The sequence below is a fragment of the Lytechinus variegatus genome, chromosome 3 (genome assembly GCF_018143015.1).
Source record: "Lytechinus variegatus isolate NC3 chromosome 3, Lvar_3.0, whole genome shotgun sequence".
NCBI lineage: Eukaryota > Metazoa > Echinodermata > Echinoidea > Temnopleuroida > Toxopneustidae > Lytechinus > Lytechinus variegatus.
The window spans coordinates 59,156,048-59,179,900 of NC_054742.1; the positions used below are offsets into that span (position 1 = coordinate 59,156,048).

The window sequence follows — 23,853 nt, forward strand, 5'->3', positions numbered from 1 at the left end:
TTAACCTTGGTTATGATTTCAATGTTAATCCCCAAACATGGTCTAAGTTCATTGACCCTAAATGACCTTTGATCTTAGTCGTGTGACCCGAAACTCAATTAGGATGTCTAGTAATAATCGATAATCTTTATGTCCTAGTTTCATAAACTTGGTCCATATACTTTCTAAGTTATTGAGACATTTTAAAAACTTAACCTGGGTTAAGATTTCAATGTTAACGACGCCGCCGTCGGAAAAGCGGCGCCTATTGTCTCGCTCCGCTGTTATGGTTATATGCAGGCGTAAATGGTAACAGTACCTCTTACTTATCTCGACACAAATTCTACGAAAAACTATATGGATTCGCACAAATAGGTGTTACGACATTTGCTCCCAGGACAATTCCTCCGGGCTTTATTTTGTCTAAGATATGGGTTTAGGGTTGCAAAAGGGTTTTATGTTAGGGTTTGGATAGGGGATAATGGTAAATCCAGGGTTGAAGTTGGTCATTAATTCCCTTAGTGTGGAATTTACAGCGGATCAACTGTCGCCGGAGGAAATGTCACGGAACCCATTAATAACCTAAATAATAATTGCTATCACTGCCCCCAAAAAAGTTTTACCCAATTTAGTACAGAAGGAGCCTGCATGTCTGGATGCGGGTAAAATATTACCAAATTCCTGCAAAGTTTGCACAATGTAGCGTGTCATTGAACCAAACATGCTTTTATCCAACATTTTCCACAATAAGCATGCCTATCCTCCTTCTTTACGCAAACTTGGGAATTCTTTTAACTCAATATTTTTTTGTTAGAAGTGTAAGTTTAAAATGATATCTGGACGATGAAAGGACTGTCGGGTATGTGCTTGTCTGCCCATTTGACCGAAATGACGTAGAAACCAGCAAGATTGACCTCGTAGACCACCTCATAAAGGTCATCTCCAGTGAAGGTCACACTCGTCTCATTAACGGTATGAGGACGAGGACCTCGAATAAAAACAGCAAGGGAACCCTCACCAGCTTTGGAAGTCTCAACCTATAGAGTGAAGAGTTATTAAAAAAAATGACAAATTAAGCTACATTCCTGCACAAACATATCCATACAAGAACAATTCATTATCATTATCATTCTCATTTCATTTCTTTTTATTATTTACTACTATAATCATTGTTATCATCATTACTATTAATACTATCATTACTATCATTATTATCACTATTATTAGTGGAAGTATCAATACCACTATTAGTAACGTATGACTTACACATAATGAAACGAGAAGATGAACTTAAAATCGACAATTCCTACTACAGTATATCATAAAATTTTGCGAATCATAAATTCTGAAAGAGATAAGTGTTGTTTTTCACCTACTTGAAAATATTGATGAGTGATGCTATTAAGAATAATTGAATGCGATAATGCACAATTTCAGAGCTTTTTAAAAAAAGCTTTTCTGGTTTCATTTTTGATAGGAAATACAATACGAATTATGAATCTAATTGCAACCTCTTTACGAAGCAAAACTAAATAGTCAGACATTCATTCATCCAAAACGTTTGCGAAATAAGTTAAACCGATTGAAATACTAACTTTGGCATAAGGATTACGATTCATTACATATTACATAAGTTATTATAAGGGAAACATTACACAATTTATTATAAGGTCAACCATGTGACAATCGACCCCATGTTGGACCATATCTTAATGGAAATATTCTCCTGAAGGTAATTGTTCGGGAGGGTTGCTCTCTGGTAAATTGGCAAGGTAATTTTTTTTCATGGGGTGGTTGTCCTTTGGTGACTGCCGGGAGGGTATAGTTTCCTATAATCCCCAAACCCAAAATTGAAACGTGATTGTTTATGGATATCACATGCATCCAATAAAAAACTGAACATACCTGGAAATTGTTCTTGACTCCTACCAGGCCCTCACGAATTCCCATCCCCATCGCCTGGCAGTAGGATGGTCGGATGGAGGTAAGGTAACTATCTGATGAACTGTGTGCGCTATAAGGCGTTCCAACACGAGGGGTATGTCTTCTGCTGCTCTTTCTGCTGTTCGTGTCCCCACCTGCCCTTGATGGAAAACTGGATTTCAGTTCTGACCAGGACGAATCCATCTCCTGTTCCAACGCATCAATGGTCGGATATAGCTTGTCAGCATCCCTACCAAGGACATCATCCGCGAACCCTAAATTCCCACCAAGAGATGGCATGAACTTTCGGACAAACTCTCTGATGGTGAAGTCTGGATCATTTTCCAGAGTTTCCAAGAGCTTACTCACTGGTACGTCCTTTTCATTCGCCAATGTAAGATACGAATTCCCTTGTAAAGGAGGATTTGTCGAATGGGCAATGGGCGTCTCATACGATGACGCCTGGTTTTTCTCGTCATTCTTTTTCTCTCCGCTCACGCTACTACGATCGGTTTCCACAAGGGATTTCCCATTCACAGATTCAGAAAGAAAATTTTCAACGGACGGGGTTTCTTTGCTTATTGGACCTGGTGAAAGATTGGGAGTCTGTTCTTGATCCTGCGAGTCCAACACGTGTTGGAGGTGCGAGAGATCAAAATTAATGGCGCTAAAACTCGGTCTCCTGTTTGTGACGGCAATGATCTCTTCGTCTTCAATCATATTCTCTACTCCTAGGCGGGGCTTCTCAGAGAGCAGCTGATTACGAGCACTCTCCGATCCACTTGGCAGTTGTTTCCTTACAACTCTTGTTTTGATCTCATCATTCTGATCTTTGTGGCAGTTTGGTGTTCCAGCGATATCAAATCTTTCTCCAACAGGCGCAATGTGCTGTGGTGTTGGCAAGCTATGAACATTCGCAACAGTTATATCATTATTCACTCGTATTGTTCTGTTCTTTGATGACGAATTTGAACGGTCGCGACCTGTAAGACTAAAGATGTGCCCGTTTTCATCGGAATAACCACTGTCAAAGGTCGACTGTCTAGCAACCGATCTAGAACAGATCTTCGCTTGAGAAGGAGTTGTTTGTCGAGTATTACGGGATGTGCTATTTTCTACTGAAGGTGTCCTACGTTCAAGTCTCTTTCGTGGGGATGATATCCCGTGCTCAGGTCCTTCACCTGTATCTGACATAGCAAGGCTTGTTCTTGCTGTTGCGGGCTGAGAGGATATCTTCTTTTTCTGTTTCACTTTTTCCATAGATGGGTCATTTTGCTCTCTTCGCTTTTGTTTGGTAAAGGCATTTCTCCTACTGATCCAACCAGTTTCCTTCTTGATGTCATCAGACGTGCATTGGGTTTGCTTATCTGCCCTACGTCGAATCTTTGATTGCCTTTGTGGTTTCGGAGCATGTATGTGATCACTGGAATCCCTACGAACACTGTTTTGGTCGAGCTTGGTGTCCACTGATGGCTCAACTGGTCGAAAGCCACGAGGTTCAAAAGCACTGAGGTGTTTACTTGGCATCGAATTCGTATCACTGTCTTTTTTGTTTACCTGACGAAGCAAATGCATGGCACGATCAGAGGACCTCATTGTATCTTCAAAGGTGGAATAGCCGGACTCCTCGTCAACATGTTCTCGCTCTGCTGATGCCGTCGTCGAAGAACTGTTAGAACTGCTTTCCTTCGCATTTCTTGAGGAGTCGGCTCCTAATTGTGGTTCAAATTCTATTGTTATTTGTGATTCAACTGGTTTGTTGCACACATCCTCAATGGCTCCGGCTACATCAAGAAACATAGGACTTTGTGAAACTTTACTTCTGGCTCCACTTTCCTCAGTTTTAACCCTATTAGAAAACGATTCACCCATTTGCGTTTTGACAGTTTTCTTTTGATTGACAACAGTTTCGTTGACCAACGGATCGTTCAAATTTTGCAACTCAAGACCAAAAGGTAATCCATGGCCATCAGAGTCAAAGCTACCTTTGGATAGTTTATCAGGGTCCTTATGTCCCTCCGAGGTGGCTTTACCTCGGGATATACCTGCTGAAAGGACGGACTTCTTTGAAAGATCATACATGGCTGATCCCATCACCACCTTGGCAATGTGATCAGCAAACGTATGGATCTCTCTGGTAGTTATCGCTAAAGTTGGAACTGGAGCTAAAACTGTAGGAGATGGGGCGCTTGACGCAGAGCTGCTCACGCCGGTCAAACGCTCATCACTAACGTACGGGGTTCCACTCACGCTCGATTGGTCATTGGTGTTGCCTGCAGACGAGAAGCCAGACATTGACATGCCCATGATGGAGGAAGTATTCGAGACAGACGACATGTCAGCACTGCTCGGATACTGGATTTCTTCTTTACCGCCGGCGCCTCGAATAGTTCGCTTAATTATCTATCCAGAAATGACACATAAAAAAAGAAGAAAAAATGTCAAAAACAAAATGCGTAAATAAACACATTCTGGTGTTGAAATTAGCAAAGTTTATTTTGTCCCATCACCCTACCAACAAGAAATATAATTTGCCATATATTATTTTGAGTTGTGAAAAAATCACACTTCATTTAAACCCCAACTTGCACCTTTTCCCCCTTTGAAGATCTTGGTCGTTGACCGCGCGATCGCGACGAAAATTGGCACTAATAACATGAATAAGACGCGCATTGCGTAATCTACGAAATTGCATAGTTAAGTTTTCGCAAAATTGTGGGATTTTATCGATTACGATGATTTACGAATTAATCAAAATACTGCTCTGATTCAAGAAAATGGACCTAACTATATATCTTGTCTGAACTTCCTTTTCCAGCGTTTTCAACAAAATATGCTACGAAAAAAGATATGGAATGAATTTTTAAATGTACGTGATTGTTTTATAAATTTCTAATGTATTATTTTGTGCTTCGACTTTTGCTTTTTACTGTTTCTTGGTCGTCACTATTCCGACCTTAAAAAACATGACAATAATGAATTGATTTCAATGAGAAAAAAAGTAAAACAAAATGAAAGACTTTAGGTTAAATATACTTCGGACATGTCGCAAAGTTGGTCTGCGTAATTAGTATATATCTCCATGGTCTTCATAGCGCCTGATTTGCACGTCCGCAAAGAAGGGGGGGGGGGGGGGGGTTACGCTAACTACTTAACTTTATTTCTCAAAGATATTTCTATGTCCCTAATCGTAAATACAACTCTTCCAAAAATATCTGAATCTCCATTTCTGAAGTGATTATACGGGGATTATACTAAATTGTTTTGCATTTAATATTCTTTTGTTTACAATATCAGGCGATAAATCTAACCCATTCCATGATTTAAGCATGAACGATTTACATCAGTTAGCAATATTCCCCCTTTTTACTTGAATCTAATAGTGCTATTATTCTAATTGCAATAAAACACCAACAAGGATTATAAAGAAGCAATACTCAATAATTACTGGGGCGTCAATCCATGTTTCGGCGAGGGGCAAAAATGTCCGAAATTTTCGGCGCGCTCTTGGCGCCCAAAAATACAAAATTTTGAGCGCAAAGCGCACCGTCTAAAAAAAATATGAAAATTTCGTATGTTAAATAGTATATTTAAATTATATTTATTTTTTAAATCAATACCAACGAAAAAATGCTTGGAAAACATATATATTTCCATTGCAATATTTTTTTCCAGTTGTAGAACTTATTGAAGAGGGTTAGGTTAGGAAATTATATACAAATTTTGTGCAATATGGGAGACTAACCTTTCGTCTGGTTCTGACCGTCCCAGGTCTATCTCCACCACTGCTTAGAATGGAACTGCTTCGATGGCTCATCATAGAACTTCTGGATGACGAGGAACTAATCAGTCCCCGACGAGAAGAACTGATGAAGGATGAAGCCCGCGCCGATCCATACGGATAAAAGACATCGCTATCCATACTGCGTTCCGTGCTACTCATGATCATACTGCTGCAGCGACTGTCGTAAGGTGAAGTACTTCCTCCACTCTCGTAGGACTCCCGGAGAGTACTGACGTGGGATTGTCGACAGAAGGACTGTCTTCTGCGTGCTCGTGCGTTGTATTTTGGCGCGTATTCTTGTTCGAAAGAGTCCGGGGAAGGGAGAGGATTGTCGTCCGTTGGTCCTCCAGACGGTTGGTCTTCACTGTCTTCTACGCCAGTGGTACCCGAAACTTTTTTCTCATGTATGAAGCAGACAACGCGGGAAGGGTCTGATGGATCCGTATCAGGGAGAGATCTCTTGACTGCTACTGATGACTGCGCGGTGAACGGACTGTTGCGAATCTGCTCTCCACCCCACGTGACGGTGATCTCATATGCTCCTTCAGACTGTGCAATGTAGCTGACTTCATAGTGGCCCTCGCGGACACACTGGTAATCGCAGGGAATGACACCCCCTGAAGCCGAGGACGCACTCGATGACGTATGACTTTCATCAACCGAGGCTGAACTCATGTTGGAAGAATCCGGTTCATCACGATGGGGGCGTCCTCCAGGGAGATGGTTTATTATTTTCCGCCTTACACTTTCTCCCAAAGGACCTGTGATCGGATCAAGAATGAATTATTCAAAACTAGAAGGTAAAGAGAAGGTCAGATAACAAAATAGTGAAAATAGTATAAAAAATTATACGGCGAATCTAATCACATCAGAGAAGATATCTCTACGTCAATCTGTTATTTCTAGGGCAAGAGTCATCTAAAGTAATCATGTGCTGATTTATTCTTTACAGGTAAGTTCAGGCCGAACTAGGTTAATAAGATATCAAACAAGTGTCAGAAAGATAGATAACGCATCTCACATGTCTCCTACTGTTTTTTCATTGTTCAACATTATTCCGGTTGCACTGACATGCGACAAAGATTTTAAGGTCAGATAGCAATTTACTAAAACTATTTGGAATCGATAGAACACAATTCGACTCACCTTTGATGTGAATATAGAGGCTTTTGGAGATGAATCTGGGCGTGTACACGTTGAACTTTGCACGTTTGCCAATCTTTGCAATAACTAGGCCGCTGCCACTTGCTGTGCAATCAACCTTTGGAAAGATAGATGAAACGTCTTTACAATAATAAAGATTCTAAAATCATTCGATTTACGAAAATTAAGAGTATTCGTTAAGGGGTTTAGGGTTTAAGAAGTGGTAAGCTTAGAAAAGCTGGGACTGTGGGATGGTGGAATTATAAAAATGAAAATTGAAAAACAAGCAAAAGGAAGCATGGGAATGATGAATATCTTTCGGAATAAGGACCGCTAGCATCTTCTCCGTTATATAAACCACCATATGATGCAAACCTGCCAAGATAATCTTTAGAGATTTCTTTTTGCGATGCTCGATCATTGCGATAAGTTATTCTGGTGAGCAGGAGCTAAACACTTTACAATATTTTTCATTCATAATCAAAATCTTTATCCTGTCGTTTTCCATCTAAAAAGAATGAATGCAAAAATAATACCTTATCAGCTTCCATAAGTTGTTTTCTCTCCTCGTCTACCGGCTCACTGAATGTTGCTTTCTTGGGCCAAGCCCCTTCTTTGCTCCAGGGGCTTTTCTTGTTATAAGGGGTTTCGACTGGTATCATACTGGCATAACGTATTGTCTGGATGTATCGAAGAAGTTTGGTCTCGCTCGCTCGGGAAGGCAGAGACATCTCTTCGGGTTCCATTGGCTATGACGATAGATAAATAGATTACCTTCCAGTTTATCATTATTACTATTATTATTATTATTACGCCAAAATGATGAATATTTATGACTGAAAAAATTATGAACACATTCGACTGCTTCTGTAACAGACAACCTTATCAAACGCGGAACACTACTATCTGCGTGTTATGTTTTCATTCATACATTCATCATTCTCTTACACATTACATCTTACAGGGTGATTTTCTTTGTTTACAAATTACATCTTACAGGGTGAAGATTGAGCTAATTTTCTGTACAAAACATTATGGTATTGATTGAGTTGAGATTGATTGGATCAATCATAACTCTTTGTAAGACGGGACCCAGATCTGAATTAGCAGTTACATTCATATCAAAATGATAATAAGTTTTCGCACCGGGACGTTACACGAGTTCAATAAAACAGTAAATGTATTGAAAATACCCGTAAAATGACAACAGCTGGGATTTCTTAGTCGAAAATTGGTGAACCGGAACAGCAATAAGTTCCCCAGCTTCGGAGCCGAAGAAGAATTGCAAATATTTCGTTCGTCCTGGGGCCCGTTGCAGAAAGAGTTGCGTTTAAACGCAAGTCAAAAAATCAATTGCAAGTCCAAAATGCGCGCTGTTGATTGGTTGAAAATCAAGTTGCGCGTGGTTTTTAGAGTTGCGATCGATTGCAACTCTTTCTGCAACGGGCCCCAGATGCCAAGAAGAAATTGTTGTTTTGATTCACCAATTTTGGTTTGTCTTTGTCATGAAGAGCATTTGACAATATTACTTTATTATGTTACTGAATTCATTCTAAAACACTTTTCAAAAGCGAAAAAAAACTTGTCTGACATACCTCTTCAATACCAAGGGTTTTCCGTATTAGTGTCATTCCAAGTCTGCAATTGTTGACCCGACTCTCTGGCTTCAGAAGATCATAGCGAGGACATGTAGAAGGCACGACTGCTTCCATCAAGGCACACAGGGAAACGCCATTCGACCAGCTCTCTCTGAAGTCATTGACAACAACACTTGAAGGGAGTTTCGTTTCAAGCCAATTCATCAGTTCTTTCTTAAGAGATTGTTCTGCGAAATAGATGAGGATGGGTTTGATGAAAATGGCGATGAATAAAGGGACTGATTTGGGGTTTTTTTTAATGACAAGAAGAGAAGAAAATACAGAAGGAATATATTTGTGAAAGTTTCGCAGGCTATTCTCCGACAGTATTTCGTGGCGCTGTTGTAAACTAGATCGCAGGAATGTATTATTTGTCGATTATGTCCCTTTATTGCTTATTAAATTCTCATGGAAGAAAATGTCGAAAATATGCCGATAAATTATCTGTTAAATATCTAGACACGGTGCAAACATCAAGATCTTATATAGTTTATCAGTTCGTGGAAAGAACACAAGGTCCTGCACGGCATCTCAGAGTGTGTTCACAGTGTGGAATCATAGTCGTACTGTTAAATTTGAGAATTTTAATAGTGTGGATTACATTTTCTCATTCTAACAGTGCTGATCAAATTTTTACGTATTTGAATATATTGCAAACATACACACACACACGCACACTTTAGAAAGAGGCATCCACAGTGTGAAATAGTCTTAACACTGTTAAGCTTAAGTAATTTCATAATGTGGTTCACAAAACTTTGTCCACTGTGTGAACATAATTGTAAACAATCACACACTAGAGGCGTTCATAGTGTGGAAGTGTCTTAACTACAATGATTAACAATAATTTTGAACATTTAACAATGTGAACATCGTCACATCGTTCACAATGTGAACACCTTGTGAATGCACTGTGCAAATCACACTATTACGTACGAGTATTTTAAATTAATGATTCACACATTTACACAGTCGGCAATGCGAAGACACTGTGACCACACTGTGTAACACTGTCTTCTGTCTGCAGGGTTAACTCACCACTTTTCAAGGTGTTTTTAACTCGTTCAATAAAGGGCGGTTTATATGTAACCGGTTGGTAGTTGTGGTATGTAAGCATTCGTCGGGGACGTTGCCTTGTGAAGAGGGATTTCATGGTCGAAGCTAGCCATGGGACGGGGTTGAGGTAAGTCAGGTATCCCAACAACATCAAGATGTAAGCGGTGGCAGAAGCCACCCCTTTCGCTGCAACTTGGGCTGACACCCTCAAACATTTCCATACTATATGGGAGAAAAAAAACGATGAGAGATTATCAACCTAAAGCGGAAGCGAAACGACCAACATTAATTATGTGACCTCTCACTGACCGTAAATTGCAAGTCTTATCTACATTTTAAGATAACTTCTAGTAAAACAGAAAATATAATAGAGTAGCCTATAATTTCATCTGTGTGTGGAAACTCAAATGTATTTGAGAAGAAAAGTGTCTGTTATGCTTTTTTTTAATATAGTCATTGCAATTATGAATGCATTTAGTAGCCATCTATCGTTCTAGTGGGCATAGATTACATGACTGCAGAGTTCAGAATGTTGCATTATGGTAATGAATCTGGTCAGGCATGAGTAGTTGAGGACCTAAGGTCTGGTGGGGCTTTTAAGTTTGCTGGTTCGTAGGCCCTTTAAATGGTAACCGATACAGATTAGGCCAAATTTCAAGAATGAACATGAACATGAACATCGTTACCCCCCCCCCCAAGTTATGGAGTGGAAATGATGTTTCAATATTGCCAGCAATTACCAAAATATAACTCCTAAAAATCTAGACCTTTTCCAGATAATTCTTGGAGAGGAAAATTGAATGAAATCATGGGAATCCAGAATTAGAATGTTCACGATATTTGAATGCCAAATGTTTGAATAGTTTAAAGCATTATTTGCGAGTATTAGACCAAGTGAATCATTGATAGTTGAAGTAAACTTTAATTAGTTTAATAGTAGACCAGGGACCAAGTGAGTTCAACCATGATGGTGTTAGTCTGAGAATTATACCATCTGATATAGACCTGGACTCGACTGGGCGGATCCAGGGGGAAGGAGGGAGGGGGGTACGGTCCCCCTGGTCGCGCTTGTCTTTAGTATACATCACACCTCCATTTCGGTCTATTTCTTTAACCCATTTGATCGAAAAAATTAATTTAGATGGTTTTTCTTTTCACTTTCAAGGAAAGGTTAGTTTGTCATCCAGTACTTAAATTCATAAGGGAGTGTAGCAGGAAAGATATTTAAAATCAACAGCACTATTCTGATGCAAAATTTATAACTAATATATCAATTATAACTAAATCAAATTGATTCTTACTACTCGTTGAAAGAGACTAGCAGTCAGGACGGAGTAAATTTGAAATTTTCCAGACTCATGGTTGCTTAAGGAACCCCAAAAGTAGACTTTGATTGTAAGTTTATAGCAAGCGCCTGCCCCCCTGAGAATAAAGTGTAATTCTACTAATTAAAAGCCCGACTCCTCCTCTTAAAAAGTGCATTATCACGACCTTATTCAGAATGTACCCTTCTCGTATCATCACTATCATGAATTCAATATTATTAACAATTGAGGTCACTTCATTCGTGTCATTAAGTGATAAAATATTGCCTCACGGCACACCCTCTGGCTCCCAATCATATTACAAACCATCCAATATCTTACTAACAATCTATTACCAACAATGCATCCTAGATATCCAAAAGGCCATAAGCTGCATTATTTATACCACCCAGCGTCAGGTCATTTTGATGGAGTGGAAGTGAATGCAAGATAACTATGTAAGTTGACACTTTTTTTCGCTCAATTGGATTATTGGAAAATTATTAAGCCACATAACTTAGATGTATTACTTCTTCCTTCCTATATTCCCCTTTCTTTCCACTTGTTTATTACTTGAAAAAAAATTGCGAGGGGGGGGGGGGGGGGGTGGTCACCCCATGCCCCTCCTAGTGATTCAATTAATGAACCGAAATACCCAATTTAAGATTCCTTGATGTCCTTTAACAAAAAGAAATTACTCCCAGGTTTGTCTTTTAGTATACGTATTATACAGATTCAAGTGGGTCATTGATGGTGAATCCTTGATGTGAGAAGGAAATATTGATAACTATCCATCGAGTCTGAAAGAGTAAGGATTGCTTAATGTAATTACATCCGATACTTAAAGGTGTTTTTTCTGTATAGCAGGCTTTTTATCTAGTTGATCAGTGACCTTCTTTTCGTTATGGAAAGCACTTATCTCGATCATCATGCAGCTGCAAATCTGAATCGTCATTATTTCCTCTCGACTCTGAATAACTTATATCTATTTTGTAGAGAGCAAATTTCCATGCTTTACATGATAATGAGTAGTAAATTAGAGGTTGGGTTTGACATCGACCTTCTTCATGTATAATTCATTTAAGATATTTTGGAAGCTGAGATGAGCAAAGTGATACAAAGTACGGAATAAAAAAAATTAAATGAAGGAGGTGCAGACCAGCAACCTAGGAGGGAACGGGGGGGGGTAGTAGAAGGGTACATAAGTGAGGTTTTAAGAGTACCTGCGCAACATCTCAACATTTATAGAAGACTTTTAGAAGTCTTATACGAGGAGGAAGTGTATTATAGCAATGGCTTTTATTAATGATCAAGCATGGTAATTTGTTCTTGGTTGGGTAATTGGGATGGATAAGGTACAAACACAATTTCATTTCTGTAATCGTATGGTATAGATTATCCACGATTCTATACACAAAAGAATTATTTTATTCTTTTATCTAATCTAATTATGATAATACAATGTTGATATTTTAGTCTATCAAACTAGCTTATTGTCTGTTTCCTATAGTAATCCTATTGACAGGCACCAAGCACCTATAGTAAAGAGTAAAAAATTCAATGTGCATTATTCAAATGCATCACTTTGGGCTCCATTTGCGTGCGAATTTTGCACCTTATCAATCTTTTTCTGTTATAAAGAGTTGTACCCTTTAGAGAAGATGTAAATTTGCACATTTTGAACGCAAAATAAATGCACACTGAAATGTGGAAACTTTGCATGTATTCGCGTCAAAACGGGCACGTCGGTGTGCAAATAGGAATAGTCACTTAAGGTGTAAGATTGTACCTGAAATATTCTATCAGTAATGCATACGATGTGCATGCACACCTGGACTTAGTGTGTTGACGTTTAACTCAAACAAAGTTGGTCTACACAGTCATCTTAGGTAGATGTGGACATTTCAACATTATTTTAATCTGTTTGAGAAAATGGGTCTTGGCATTGATGCTTAAAGGCTGTACTTAGATTGTGGTTGGATTTCTTTGGTCAGATTTTTTAGGAAACAACTTATGATTGATAATTTTTTTTTTTACCTCTAAACGAGGGATTTATTCATAATTCATCACACATGTCATAGTCAACTGAAAATCACAATACATTTAACATTTTCTCCGGTAATCTTTTATCTGACTTCTTCAATTCTTTGTCTGTAATTTTTCCAGAGTCCATTTCTCTTACAAAAAAGAACTTTAAACTTGAATCTCTTCTGTCTATAGCATACCATATTTCTATTAAACAACATTTTATATATACACACCAAAAGCCGATTGTCATTGTTATATCCGTGTTTTTATCGGTATTGATTTTTAGTAAACAAAAATAATTCACATGAATTTTGACTTTACTTTAAAAGTATACATAACACTCATAACATAAGAGAGGAACTGTTTTTTTTTCATATCACATCCCATAAGCGTGATAAACATGATTTATCATATTATGATAAAATATTTTCATAAGTCTCTCAGAAATCTGAATACATCAGAATACAATGAAGAGTACAAAAATATAGGTAATATATACACTTTCTTTGTCCTTTTCCCCATTCATATATCCTTCATCCAGGGTATGGATCATAAATGTTGTGAGTTTGTGTGTGGGCGTGAGGGTGGGGTCGGGAATGTGGGTTTGCAAGCGTCCAAGGTCTGTCAGTGTGGCTTATTCATGGGCAAGCTCCATGGTTTATTCGTTCATGCCTGTTTCAACTGCACACTTGGAGGATTTTGTATTTGTGCATCTTATATTATTTTTCTCTCTAGTATTGGTTCTCGCCTCAAATAATATAAATTTTTAACTACTTTTTTTCTGTTGTTGTTTTGGTTTCCGAAAGGTAAGGATTTCAAAGTATTCATTACAAGGAAAATATGGGCGTTGACCCATTTGCGACTAAAATAGTTGCTGCTGGTCTTTCATAAGGACAGTTAATGATAAGGTTCTGCAAAATACATGTTGATGATAAACATCAACAGCTACAACATAATTACTTTCTTACAAAGTATCCGTTAACAAAGATAAACCAAAAATACGAAAACAAAAAGCCTGAAATTTACATAACATGACTTGAATATTTCAATTTGAACAAATCTCTTTTTTCTCTTATCACCCATCTGCTTTTCGTCAACATTTCCTTGTTCTTCCTTTTAATGGGTTTTCGTCCTTTTATTTTTTTTGTTTATTCTAGTATACTTTTGTTATCATTTTACATCAATTTCTTATTCCAACCTCGAATAGAATATTTAAGACCCGGATCATGCGGATGAAGCATAGTTTCTTCCCCAGATTTTAAGCAGCTTTCAATTGACACGTTTAGTATTCATGTCTCAAGTTCTCATCCAATCCATTAGCAAAACACATCAAGGTTACAACCCCATTCGTCATTCGTTGATTCTAAGTTTTCCTTCGCTTGGCCCGCCTGCAAGATCCGGTTGAGCGACAGAGGGGTAATACTAATTTGATGTCGCCATGGAATCAAAACCCTGTGTTCGTTATCCATCCAACAAGTCCAATACCGTACGTGCCGTATGGATCGAGGCAGAAGCAAGGTTACAACAATACTATCCAAACCTCTCCCCGGATTCGGAATGCCTGACTTACAATGTTGGAATTGAATAAATAGTAATTAGGTAGGGTTCATGTCTGTTTAGTCACAAGCGCATCCAAGGGGTGAAGCTGCCCATCCCCCATCCAATTAGCAGGGAGGAGAAAGAAGACGGGAAAAGAAATGGAAAAAAGACAAGAGAAATAAGGAAGGAGGGAAAAAGGACAAAATATAAATGAGAAAGAAAAGAAAGGAGATAAACGAAAAAGAAGAGAGAAAGAACAAAAAAGTAAAAAAAAATAAAATGAAGAAAAGTATGAGGTAGAAATAAGGGGGAAAAGGGGAAATGTTACAAATACAACAATCGATAAGTTGAGTCTTTTTCACACACGACTTGCCCATAAAAATCACCCATAAAAATTACAAGTTTGCTTCGTTTTTAACACTTCTTTTTGTTCTAGTCCTTGAGGCTAGGATTGCATAAGAAATGAATAAGTGGATAATTTATAAAAAAAAGATACCTTTCCGAATGTCCTACCTTTAATTCTAATGTCGATGGATGGGGGTGTCTGATGATAAAGCCGCTTTCTCTTTGCACGACCAGAAGCCATTCTCGTATCTGTATAGATGAATACACACATTTGATTATAACGGTGAACGTGGTATTACCTAGAAAACATCAAATTATAAACTGTACAGGGCGTATATAGTTTATTCGGTCAGAAATTATCAACACAAGAACAAAATGGTCTAATGATCGACATGTGCCACGCAACTATATATACATATATATATATATGTATATGTATATATGATATATATATATATATATGTATATATATAATCACAAATAGTTTAGAAAATGCCGTAAAAATAAAATCGTGGATTTTACAAGGAGCATATAGCTCTCAAAAATGAAAAGTAAAGTCACACTCTCCGTCAGTGCCCATGATGTGACAAAAAAGAGAATTTAAAATCCGTTTCTGAAACAGTCGTGAAAAAAGGCTGTTCATGGGCTAATACATATGCAAAACATCAAATGTATGTATATTATAATGTATAATATATATGTATATATATATATATATATATATTATATATATATATATATATATATGTTATATATATATATACATACACACACGTCAATTTAGAAATTATAGGAAATATTAATTTTCGGAAGACTATACATGATGATAGAAATAAACTAAAAGAAGAGAGAAAGTGAGATAGAGAGTGAGAGGGAGAGGCGGGGGTAAGCCTATTATTAGGAAGCCTAATAACACGAGCATAATTCATTAGATATACATACTTGATATCCAAGTCGATTCCGACAATAAAAATAAAAAAATGAAGATAAAAAAATTGAATTTGAAAACCCCCATCAATTCAATAGGTATATACGTTTAAAAATATCTGGTAAATATTTCACTCCTATGTAGGAGCGAGTGAATAAAAGTGCACTACATTAAGTGTGACTTTCACTCAGACTTGTTGGGTAAATTTGACCCATTTTGTAGTGAAGTTGTGAGTACAAAGCAATTTCGCTATTGTAAAAACAAGTTACACCCCCAAAAAAAGACGACATCACTATTTCTCCTCTTATTTGATATCATGCGAAGTATTGGAAAAAGTCTTTCAAACGTGACAACAAATCCCCAGGCAACAGACTGTTGCCTTGGTGGATTTAATCAAGATAATCAACAAAGATAACTGGGGATAATACTTTTGGTATCGTTAACGCCCATCTTTTTTGTTTCTTTACGGGTTATCTACGTGTAATTAAATGATTTAATCAACCATGTCATCGCAAGAATAAGCTGTATTACATATAAACGCCTGCTCGATCGGTAAACCCTAGAACAGTCCATGAACAGATGCTATTACGTATACCAACAATTTCTTGAAGAGCCTCCATTTTTAATGTACACATGCTTTGTCCACCGCGGACACTGGAGACCTGGAGGGAGTAATAATACAAAATTTCAGTTACCATGGCAACCATTTATGCACGTGCATTTCATATATTTTTATATAGCGCAATGGCGTCATTTGCAATCTCCACGGGGACCGAATATAGATCGGATAATTCGATGGACGGAATCATAACACACGCGATCTCTCTTTTTAGGCCTATTTTGAGTTTCTTTGGCAAATGATAATTGTGTGATTGCAATTTTAGTTCAGGGTGTTCTTCGGATTTAATCTCAGTTCGATGTTCGGAAGAAGGCAGAACATGGTATAAAAAGTACAGGTGACGATGATATGAGATTGCATCTCGGAGATGTACGCATCCCTGCATCAAGAGCGTTCATCAGGCGACGCATGATGATTACTGCGTATACTACAAAGTTTCCGTGATAACAAAGATATTAATAATATATGCATCTAAGGGCCATCCGGTCTTTACAATAAAGCAATCCATAATTCATGATTTCGTGCAATCAAAGTGGAAGCTTTTTTTTTTCTTTTGCAAAACGATATGGCCATCTTCTGTTAAAGGTTGTATAGCTGCTCTTAAGAAAAGTCAATGGGTGTTTTCATAATAATATAATACAGTAATTTAAGATTTATATAGTGAACATATCTGTCGGTAATGACACTCAGGTGCACAATTAACATAAGAAAACTTATACAATACAGACAATGAAAGCAATGAATACATAGAATCTGAACAAATTGACAAAAAATCATAATCACTTAACTGGTAGTCAAAGTAAGTAATCCCACAACAGACAAATATTTGCTTCATAAGGTAAGCATAAACAAGGCAATTTATTACATAGAGACTAACAAAATCATTCTTGGATGTTCGGTCTTTCTTCCTTCTTCAATATTCACAGCAAAGATTACGTACAAAATCATTACTGTTCGAACTTTTTTTCTTGGGGGGGGGGATGTTCTGCCCTCCCATGACAAAAGGAAGTATTGACCACCAAGGTAGTTTTGAATTATTAAGCAAAACGTGTTAATCACATGCACAGTCCTAGAAAACCATCACTTGTTGAAAGTTTGTGTTGTTTTGGTTAGTGAGTCTTCTGATGACACTATTTGAGGAAAGAAAAATCAAATATAAAGACTGCTTTTCGGGCAAAATGTTCAATACTTGGTTTTTAGGTGGTAATTCATCACTACCTAAAATGAAGTACCATGACAAAGGGTTTCATGACAAAGATTCATGTATTAATTCAATTTCCTGCATGATTAAATAATTGTTTTCAGAAGAATTGTCCCTGGTGAAACAAGGACACTTCTCCTAGTCAGATCAGAGGATTAGAATCATTATCGTATTGAGTAATATGATTTTCTTTTCTATTGATTCATCTTTATAACTTGTGTCGTCCATTTCTTTCTTCCTGCATAAGCGTGTTAAGCAATAACCAAGAGACTCCATGACTTACGGTTCGCGAGACCGATTGCCTGCCTGATCTAAAACATCAAAATAATCTGTAATCTAAATTGAGGCACCTGCTCTGACCATTCCCAAGCAGTCACTGAAAAGAAGATTGATAATCACGCATTGGATTTTTTTTACTGGAACTCGCTCAGACGGGTTGATGTTTCGCCGAGATTAGCGAGTTTTCGCATGCAATGTGGACGGATCCGATATCTAGAACATTATACAGTGCGTGCAATGTAAATACACGTCAAATCACAATGAACAGCTCAAGGATCTTTTTAGAAAATTGGTGAGCTGGGACAGCAGATCGCCTTTAGATTCAGATTTAACGAATATTTGTAAATATTCGTTAATCCACAGTCACGGATGAAACTGCTGTAGTTTTGATTTACTGAGTTTCGACAAAGACTGCTTTATCATGAAGGGCTATTGACTATAATTCTCTGCGTTCCAGAAAGCGTCCGCGAAGTAATTGCGAAATCTCCGTACTCGCCTTCGATTTCACTGCAGAATAATTTATTTAGAGACTTGTAACACATGACCCAATCATTGACGAAGTGTCATTAGCTGTGAGAATGTGGAGCTATTGTCACGACATTTGGGAGAAGCTGTCTGCAACATGCTGTGTACAAGCCTCTTGAAAACTTCATTTTCCAATAAGGATTCTGATGCTTTGACTTCAACAAACCAAAATGATTTCAAAAATCATAATGGATACAGCAAACAAACATATATAAAAACAAACCAAAATGAAGATATTAAAATGGTAAGACCCAAGACAGCCATGATAGTAAATCACTCCTCCCAAGGGGATGCAATCTAAACCAAACTTTGATAGTTAACGTACATCAGTCCTCAGCAAGAGAAATTGAGTAAAAACATGATTTGGAACATTTTTCTTTTAATCTACAACTATTAATCTCCGTCCACATCAGCTCTCAACTTCAATGTCGACGTCTTCAGCGTAGATTTGGTGTTTGAAGAAAAGGTTGATCGTTGGTGTTTTAAAACAGGACTGGGGCAAGAAAACTATCCTGAGGGATTCCGCTCTTTTGAAAACTTCACCACTTGCTGCACTTATTATTTAACTCGACACCCATACATGGTATAGTAAGCGTCTGACGAGTTTGGTTCCAAGAATATCACTCGTCATTACCCAAAGAGCAAGAAGAATTTGTCCTTAAAGGGGAATGAAACCTTTAAAATAAGTAGGCTTGTGTCGAAAACAGAAAAACTAAAGAAACAGATCAATGAAAGCTTGAGAAAAATCAGATAAATGAGAAAGTAATGAACATTCAAATTTGCAATCACTAATGCTATGGAGATCCTCCCATTGGCAATGCGACAAGGATGTGTGATGTCACGTGTGAACAACTTTCCCTTTGATGGACTATAAAATACCCCCAAATTGTCTCTTTTTGCTTTTTCTTATACCTACATACATTTTTGTGGGCGTAAAGTTTTACCAATAAAACTTGGTTGCCCCTCTCCTCCTTCCAATTCGTTCTTGCAGTCAGTAAAGTGGAAGATATACTGGTATTGGTTTTATGGCGATGTGTGGTTTCAGCAGGTAAAGGTATTAATGACAGCATGGGGAAGTAAAGGATTGGTCAGGGTTAAACTTTTCCTTTTTGAGCTCCCAAGATTTCTCAAATTTGACTTGAAAGAGTTTATGGAAGTGCTCTTCACTACTTGATTTGGCAAGTTATTCCACTCAGATACTACTCGATGTGAGATTTTTTTTTGTTTTTTTCCAGTATTTGCTCTGGGTTTCTCGATCTTATAATTACATGTCCTCTAGTTATGGAGTCTTAATTGGTGATACAAACTCTTTATCCATGATGTATTCTTTAGATATCTGTATTACATGCCCTCCTATAGAAAGAACACATGATCTACTGATAGAAGTGATAAAAGAGGCAATTTAAGTGAAATATATACTAAAGTAATGGGGAGAGTTGTTCACAAGTGGCATCACACATCTTTGTCGCATTTCCAATGTGAGGATCCCCATAGCATTAGTGATCGCAATATTCAAATGCTCATAACCTTCTCATTATTTGTCAATTTTTTTCTCAAACTTTCGTTGATCTGTTTCTTTGATTTTTCTGTTTTCACACAAGCTTTCTTGTTCTATAGGTTTCATTCTCCTTTAAGAGATAAGAGTACATGGGTTTTGACGATCCGACTTGATAAATGAAAACTCTGATACACACACACACACCCACACACACACAAACATACATTATATACAGTATATATCCTTTTAAATTAGAATGTGTATCATTTAATCTTTGACGTCAGATCCTGAAATCATATTCAAGGTATAAAGAGCAAGAGGATTTTGTCTTTTGGGGATAAAGAGTACGGTACATGGGTTTTGATGATCCGACTTGATAAATAATTATTCTGATTATGATTATTTATTTATTTATAACATGAATTAGAATGCGTATCTTTAATGTGTATCATTCCCGAAATCATAAAATGTTATAATCTGGTTGCCTCTACATCAACACATTAAATTTCAAAGTTCATTTATATGTCTTCAAATTTCCCAATCATTTGGAATCCTACATGTACATGTATAACACCATCTCGTGATCTTCGTTTGATTTTAATACTCGTACTGTATGTATACTTAACATTCCCATTTCGAAAAAATTAATTGACCGAAAAACATTAACAGCTTCTGAGACTTATCACCTCTTTCAATAAGAGTGACTTCTGGTGCTATTGCCTTAAAACGTCAACAACTAAACTTGCCTTTTTTACTCATTGCATTTGTTCTTATTTTTCATTGAATAGACTACTTCCTTTTTTCTGTTTTCATTGGTTTTCATAAAATAACAGTAACAAACAATATAGGCTGACAATAAGTTTAAGACTATTTAAACACATTGACATTAACAAGCTAAACTATCTCAAATTAACTTAATAATCAGCCACAAACATCCATCCTCACACCATACCACTCACACATACACAAACCCACACATACAAACACACGCACGTCTTCCCAATGTTAAAAGTTTGTATAAAGTTTAACTTTCTTCATACTTTCCTGTACTCGAGTAAAGTAATACTTTCGCGCCAGATGGTTCTTTCTTTTTGAAATAATAACAATGATGATGATGATAATGAAAATGACAATAATAGCTTATTTAAATAGGGGTAAATGTACTTAAGTTTCTAAATGCGCTTTAATTCATATTACCTGGGGAGCGTTTCATGAAAGGACTTGTCGGACGTTTTATCCGACAACTTCCATTTTATCTGACAGTTACAATATAGTTTCAAGGTTACTCAATCAAAATCAAGAAAAAAATAGTCAGATCTGACAACTTGTTGGATAGAAATGTTGATGAAACACTCCCTTGGTCATTGGATCCATCACTGTTCCGCAAATACTCTCTAAATGCAAAGGAGCTAATCAGGGCCCTGTTGTACAAAGAGTTACGATTGATCCGATCAATCGCAACTATGGACGGCCAGCAACATCAACATCTATTATGCATGTTTGTTCAAAATATTTTCTAGCTGTGATGTATATTCACGCATTCATTGTTTTCTTGAAAATTCACTGTGCATCTCTTTGCATAAAAAGGACATTGTGCAAATTTTTCGTAGAAAAAATTATGACACTGATGGATTTCCATCCTGACGGATTTCCATGGAGTTACCAATTGATCGGATCAATCGTAACTCTTTGTACAACAGGGCCCTGGTCTCTAATCACACTATTCTCAGAGTGAGATGAGGGACCAGTCCCGATGGAATGATATTTCAATATTTCGAGAGTGAATTTTTACCTTTTTTGGAGTAAAAGTGTAAAAAAATGCACACTTTGCATGTAGAGAATACAGTGCACCATCTCCACTTTCTTGGGAGCATCCTGGTAAAGGTTTCTAAGGCTTCTAATGGTTCATTGTTGTCATTATGATGATTTTTTTTTTACAAATACCCTTATAATTCACGAAGTTCATTATTTACCTGGTGTCAGACCGATGTTTTATTTATTTCTAGAGAGGGGGGGGGGTAAAAAAAAGAAATAGGGCAAAAAGCAAAAAGTACATACAAGTGGCACTGGTCACAGCAATAAAGAATTGACTTACAGGTTTTATTCCAAGTTTGCATTATAATGAGAAAGCGAGTGAAACTATACACACCTGATTAATGGGTATCTACGCCCTGGCGATCGTCTGTAGTCCGAAAGATCTCCCGTTTGAACCGAGATGGAAAAAAAATCGCCTCAACCTCATCCATCGATCGCTAAGCCGGTAGCTACGTTTTGCTACCAAGACAACAGTGAACTGCCGTCGTAAAACAAAATCTCAGCACCATTCCATGTAAAATTTATACTGCTATAAAATAAAGACACGTACGTGATCATGATCAGTTATGCATTCTTGATGAAAACGACAGACAAATCCGCCGTCTCATGACTGGCAATCGTTATAACTTTCACCAGCCTGTTGCATGCATGCACGTCTCCATGCACCAAAATCATGTAATCGACTTGTCAACACGCAACCAATTACGAATTTGTAAACCCTCCTCTCTGCCAGCACGCAACACGGTGCGAACGTGGAGGAGTTGTGTGAACGTTTAATTATCGTGCTTCAAAACCAATGAAATCTTACACACATAAACACACACACCGGCCTTCAGTGGATGCATCAGATGTTGGATGGAGAAGTATGGAGTGATGTCGCGTTTCCAAAGTAACGAATTTCGTCAGGGGTAGATGTTGAAGTCATGTCTCTAACCACACACTCAACACGTCACTGGGTTTCCCCATCTTCTTGGCTTTGCTTATAAACAAACAGTGATCTCTCTCTCTCTAAAAAAAAAAACAACTTCCATATTAGGCTTATACCATAATCATGATGACACGGACATGCAGTTGCATCGGTGTAACGAGCCTTATTTTACATGAGAAGTCCGGGGTTCAATTTCCAGTCGTGCATCCCCTACTCGGCACTCACTACCAATTTTTATCTACAAGATTTTCATACATCAAATAAATGAATATATATAGATAAAGTATTGAATAATAGAGGATATTTTCTATATGCTTGGGGGCCACACACCCCCAAAATTTAAACGAACAAGGTGAGTTCAATGCCGGATTTCCGGCAGGAAGAAATTCCTCGAATGCTCGAACAAGGTAGCCGTGCTAAAGCCGGGGTAATACTCATGTTAAGCAGAGACCGCTGGGAGAACAGTTTTTGGAATTGAGGTGGCTACTCTGGGTAGAATATGACGTTACTGTTATTTTTATTGTCGTTATTGAAAGTAGGAAGATAATAGAATAGAAACGCACAAATTATGAAATATATAATATTTCCTCAACATTATGTCCAAATTTTTTACAAAAATGAATTTTTAATAAAAAAGCCAATCAAAATTTGTGCTTGCTCGCAGCTATTTAGAAATGTTTGGTCATAGGCAATGTCTGGCCCCCTAAAAAATTTTAGCTCATTACACCACTGATATAGGCCCTAAGATATGGAGATTGTCCCTCTCAAATATACATGCGAAAGGTGAATAAAGCTATACACCTTCCAAGACACGATGATTCTTACAACATACAATCTTATAGTATAATTTAAACACTTGAAAATCATAATTTGTCAAAGCATTTAAACAGAATTAGCACAATTTTTTTCGAATGCATGTCAAAATGGCTTGTCAGGGAATTCCTTGGTATATAATTCTTGGCCAAGACTTGGTACATTCACAGTTTACATTGTATTTTGTACATTCACATGTCATCTTCAATTAATGTCTTTATTACTCGAAAGTGTGACAGAATGTGAGTTTTAACACTGCCAACTGTATATTCTTATACATTATTGAAATTGTTATGCAATTGAGCCATATTCCAAGACACGCTATACGACTTTGATATTCATATTTAATCCTGTGCTTAATGTCCATGTATTATAACATTCTCGGTCATCTATTTTCAACTCAGACAGCTTTTCAGTTTTCCCATGGAACTGGCTGCATCACCCATGGGGCTTACAGAGTATACATTAGCACTTTTCATTTTGTTTCGTAGGTAGACATACTTCTTTGA

General features: G+C 37.4%; 1 protein-coding gene across 1 annotated transcript; it reads right to left on the bottom strand.

The window, feature by feature from the left end:
* Positions 1 to 796: 796 nt before the first annotated feature.
* On the bottom strand, positions 797 to 22,448 carry LOC121411506 (serine-rich adhesin for platelets-like). Its single transcript, XM_041604271.1, has 9 exons — positions 21,938 to 22,448; positions 14,907 to 14,987; positions 9,505 to 9,744; positions 8,425 to 8,654; positions 7,366 to 7,578; positions 6,833 to 6,947; positions 5,648 to 6,447; positions 1,885 to 4,305; positions 797 to 1,016 (listed from the first exon to the last, which is right to left on the bottom strand). The coding sequence occupies exons 2-9, from the start codon at positions 14,977 to 14,979 to the stop codon at positions 804 to 806; spliced, it is 4,305 nt and encodes a 1,434-aa protein (XP_041460205.1). The 5' UTR covers positions 14,980 to 14,987; positions 21,938 to 22,448; the 3' UTR covers positions 797 to 803.
* Positions 22,449 to 23,853: the final 1,405 nt, after the last annotated feature.

Coding starts and splice junctions, on each gene's coding strand:
- LOC121411506 (XM_041604271.1), bottom strand. CDS start 14,979: ATGGCTTCTGGTCGTGCAAAGAGAAAGCGGCTTTATCATCAGACACCC. Junction 8,655..9,504: donor TAAAAACACCTTGAAAAGTG/GTGAGTTAACCC, acceptor TCTATTTCGCAG/AACAATCTCTTAAGAAAGAA. Junction 6,948..7,365: donor AACTTATGGAAGCTGATAAG/GTATTATTTTTG, acceptor ATCTTTCCAAAG/GTTGATTGCACAGCAAGTGG.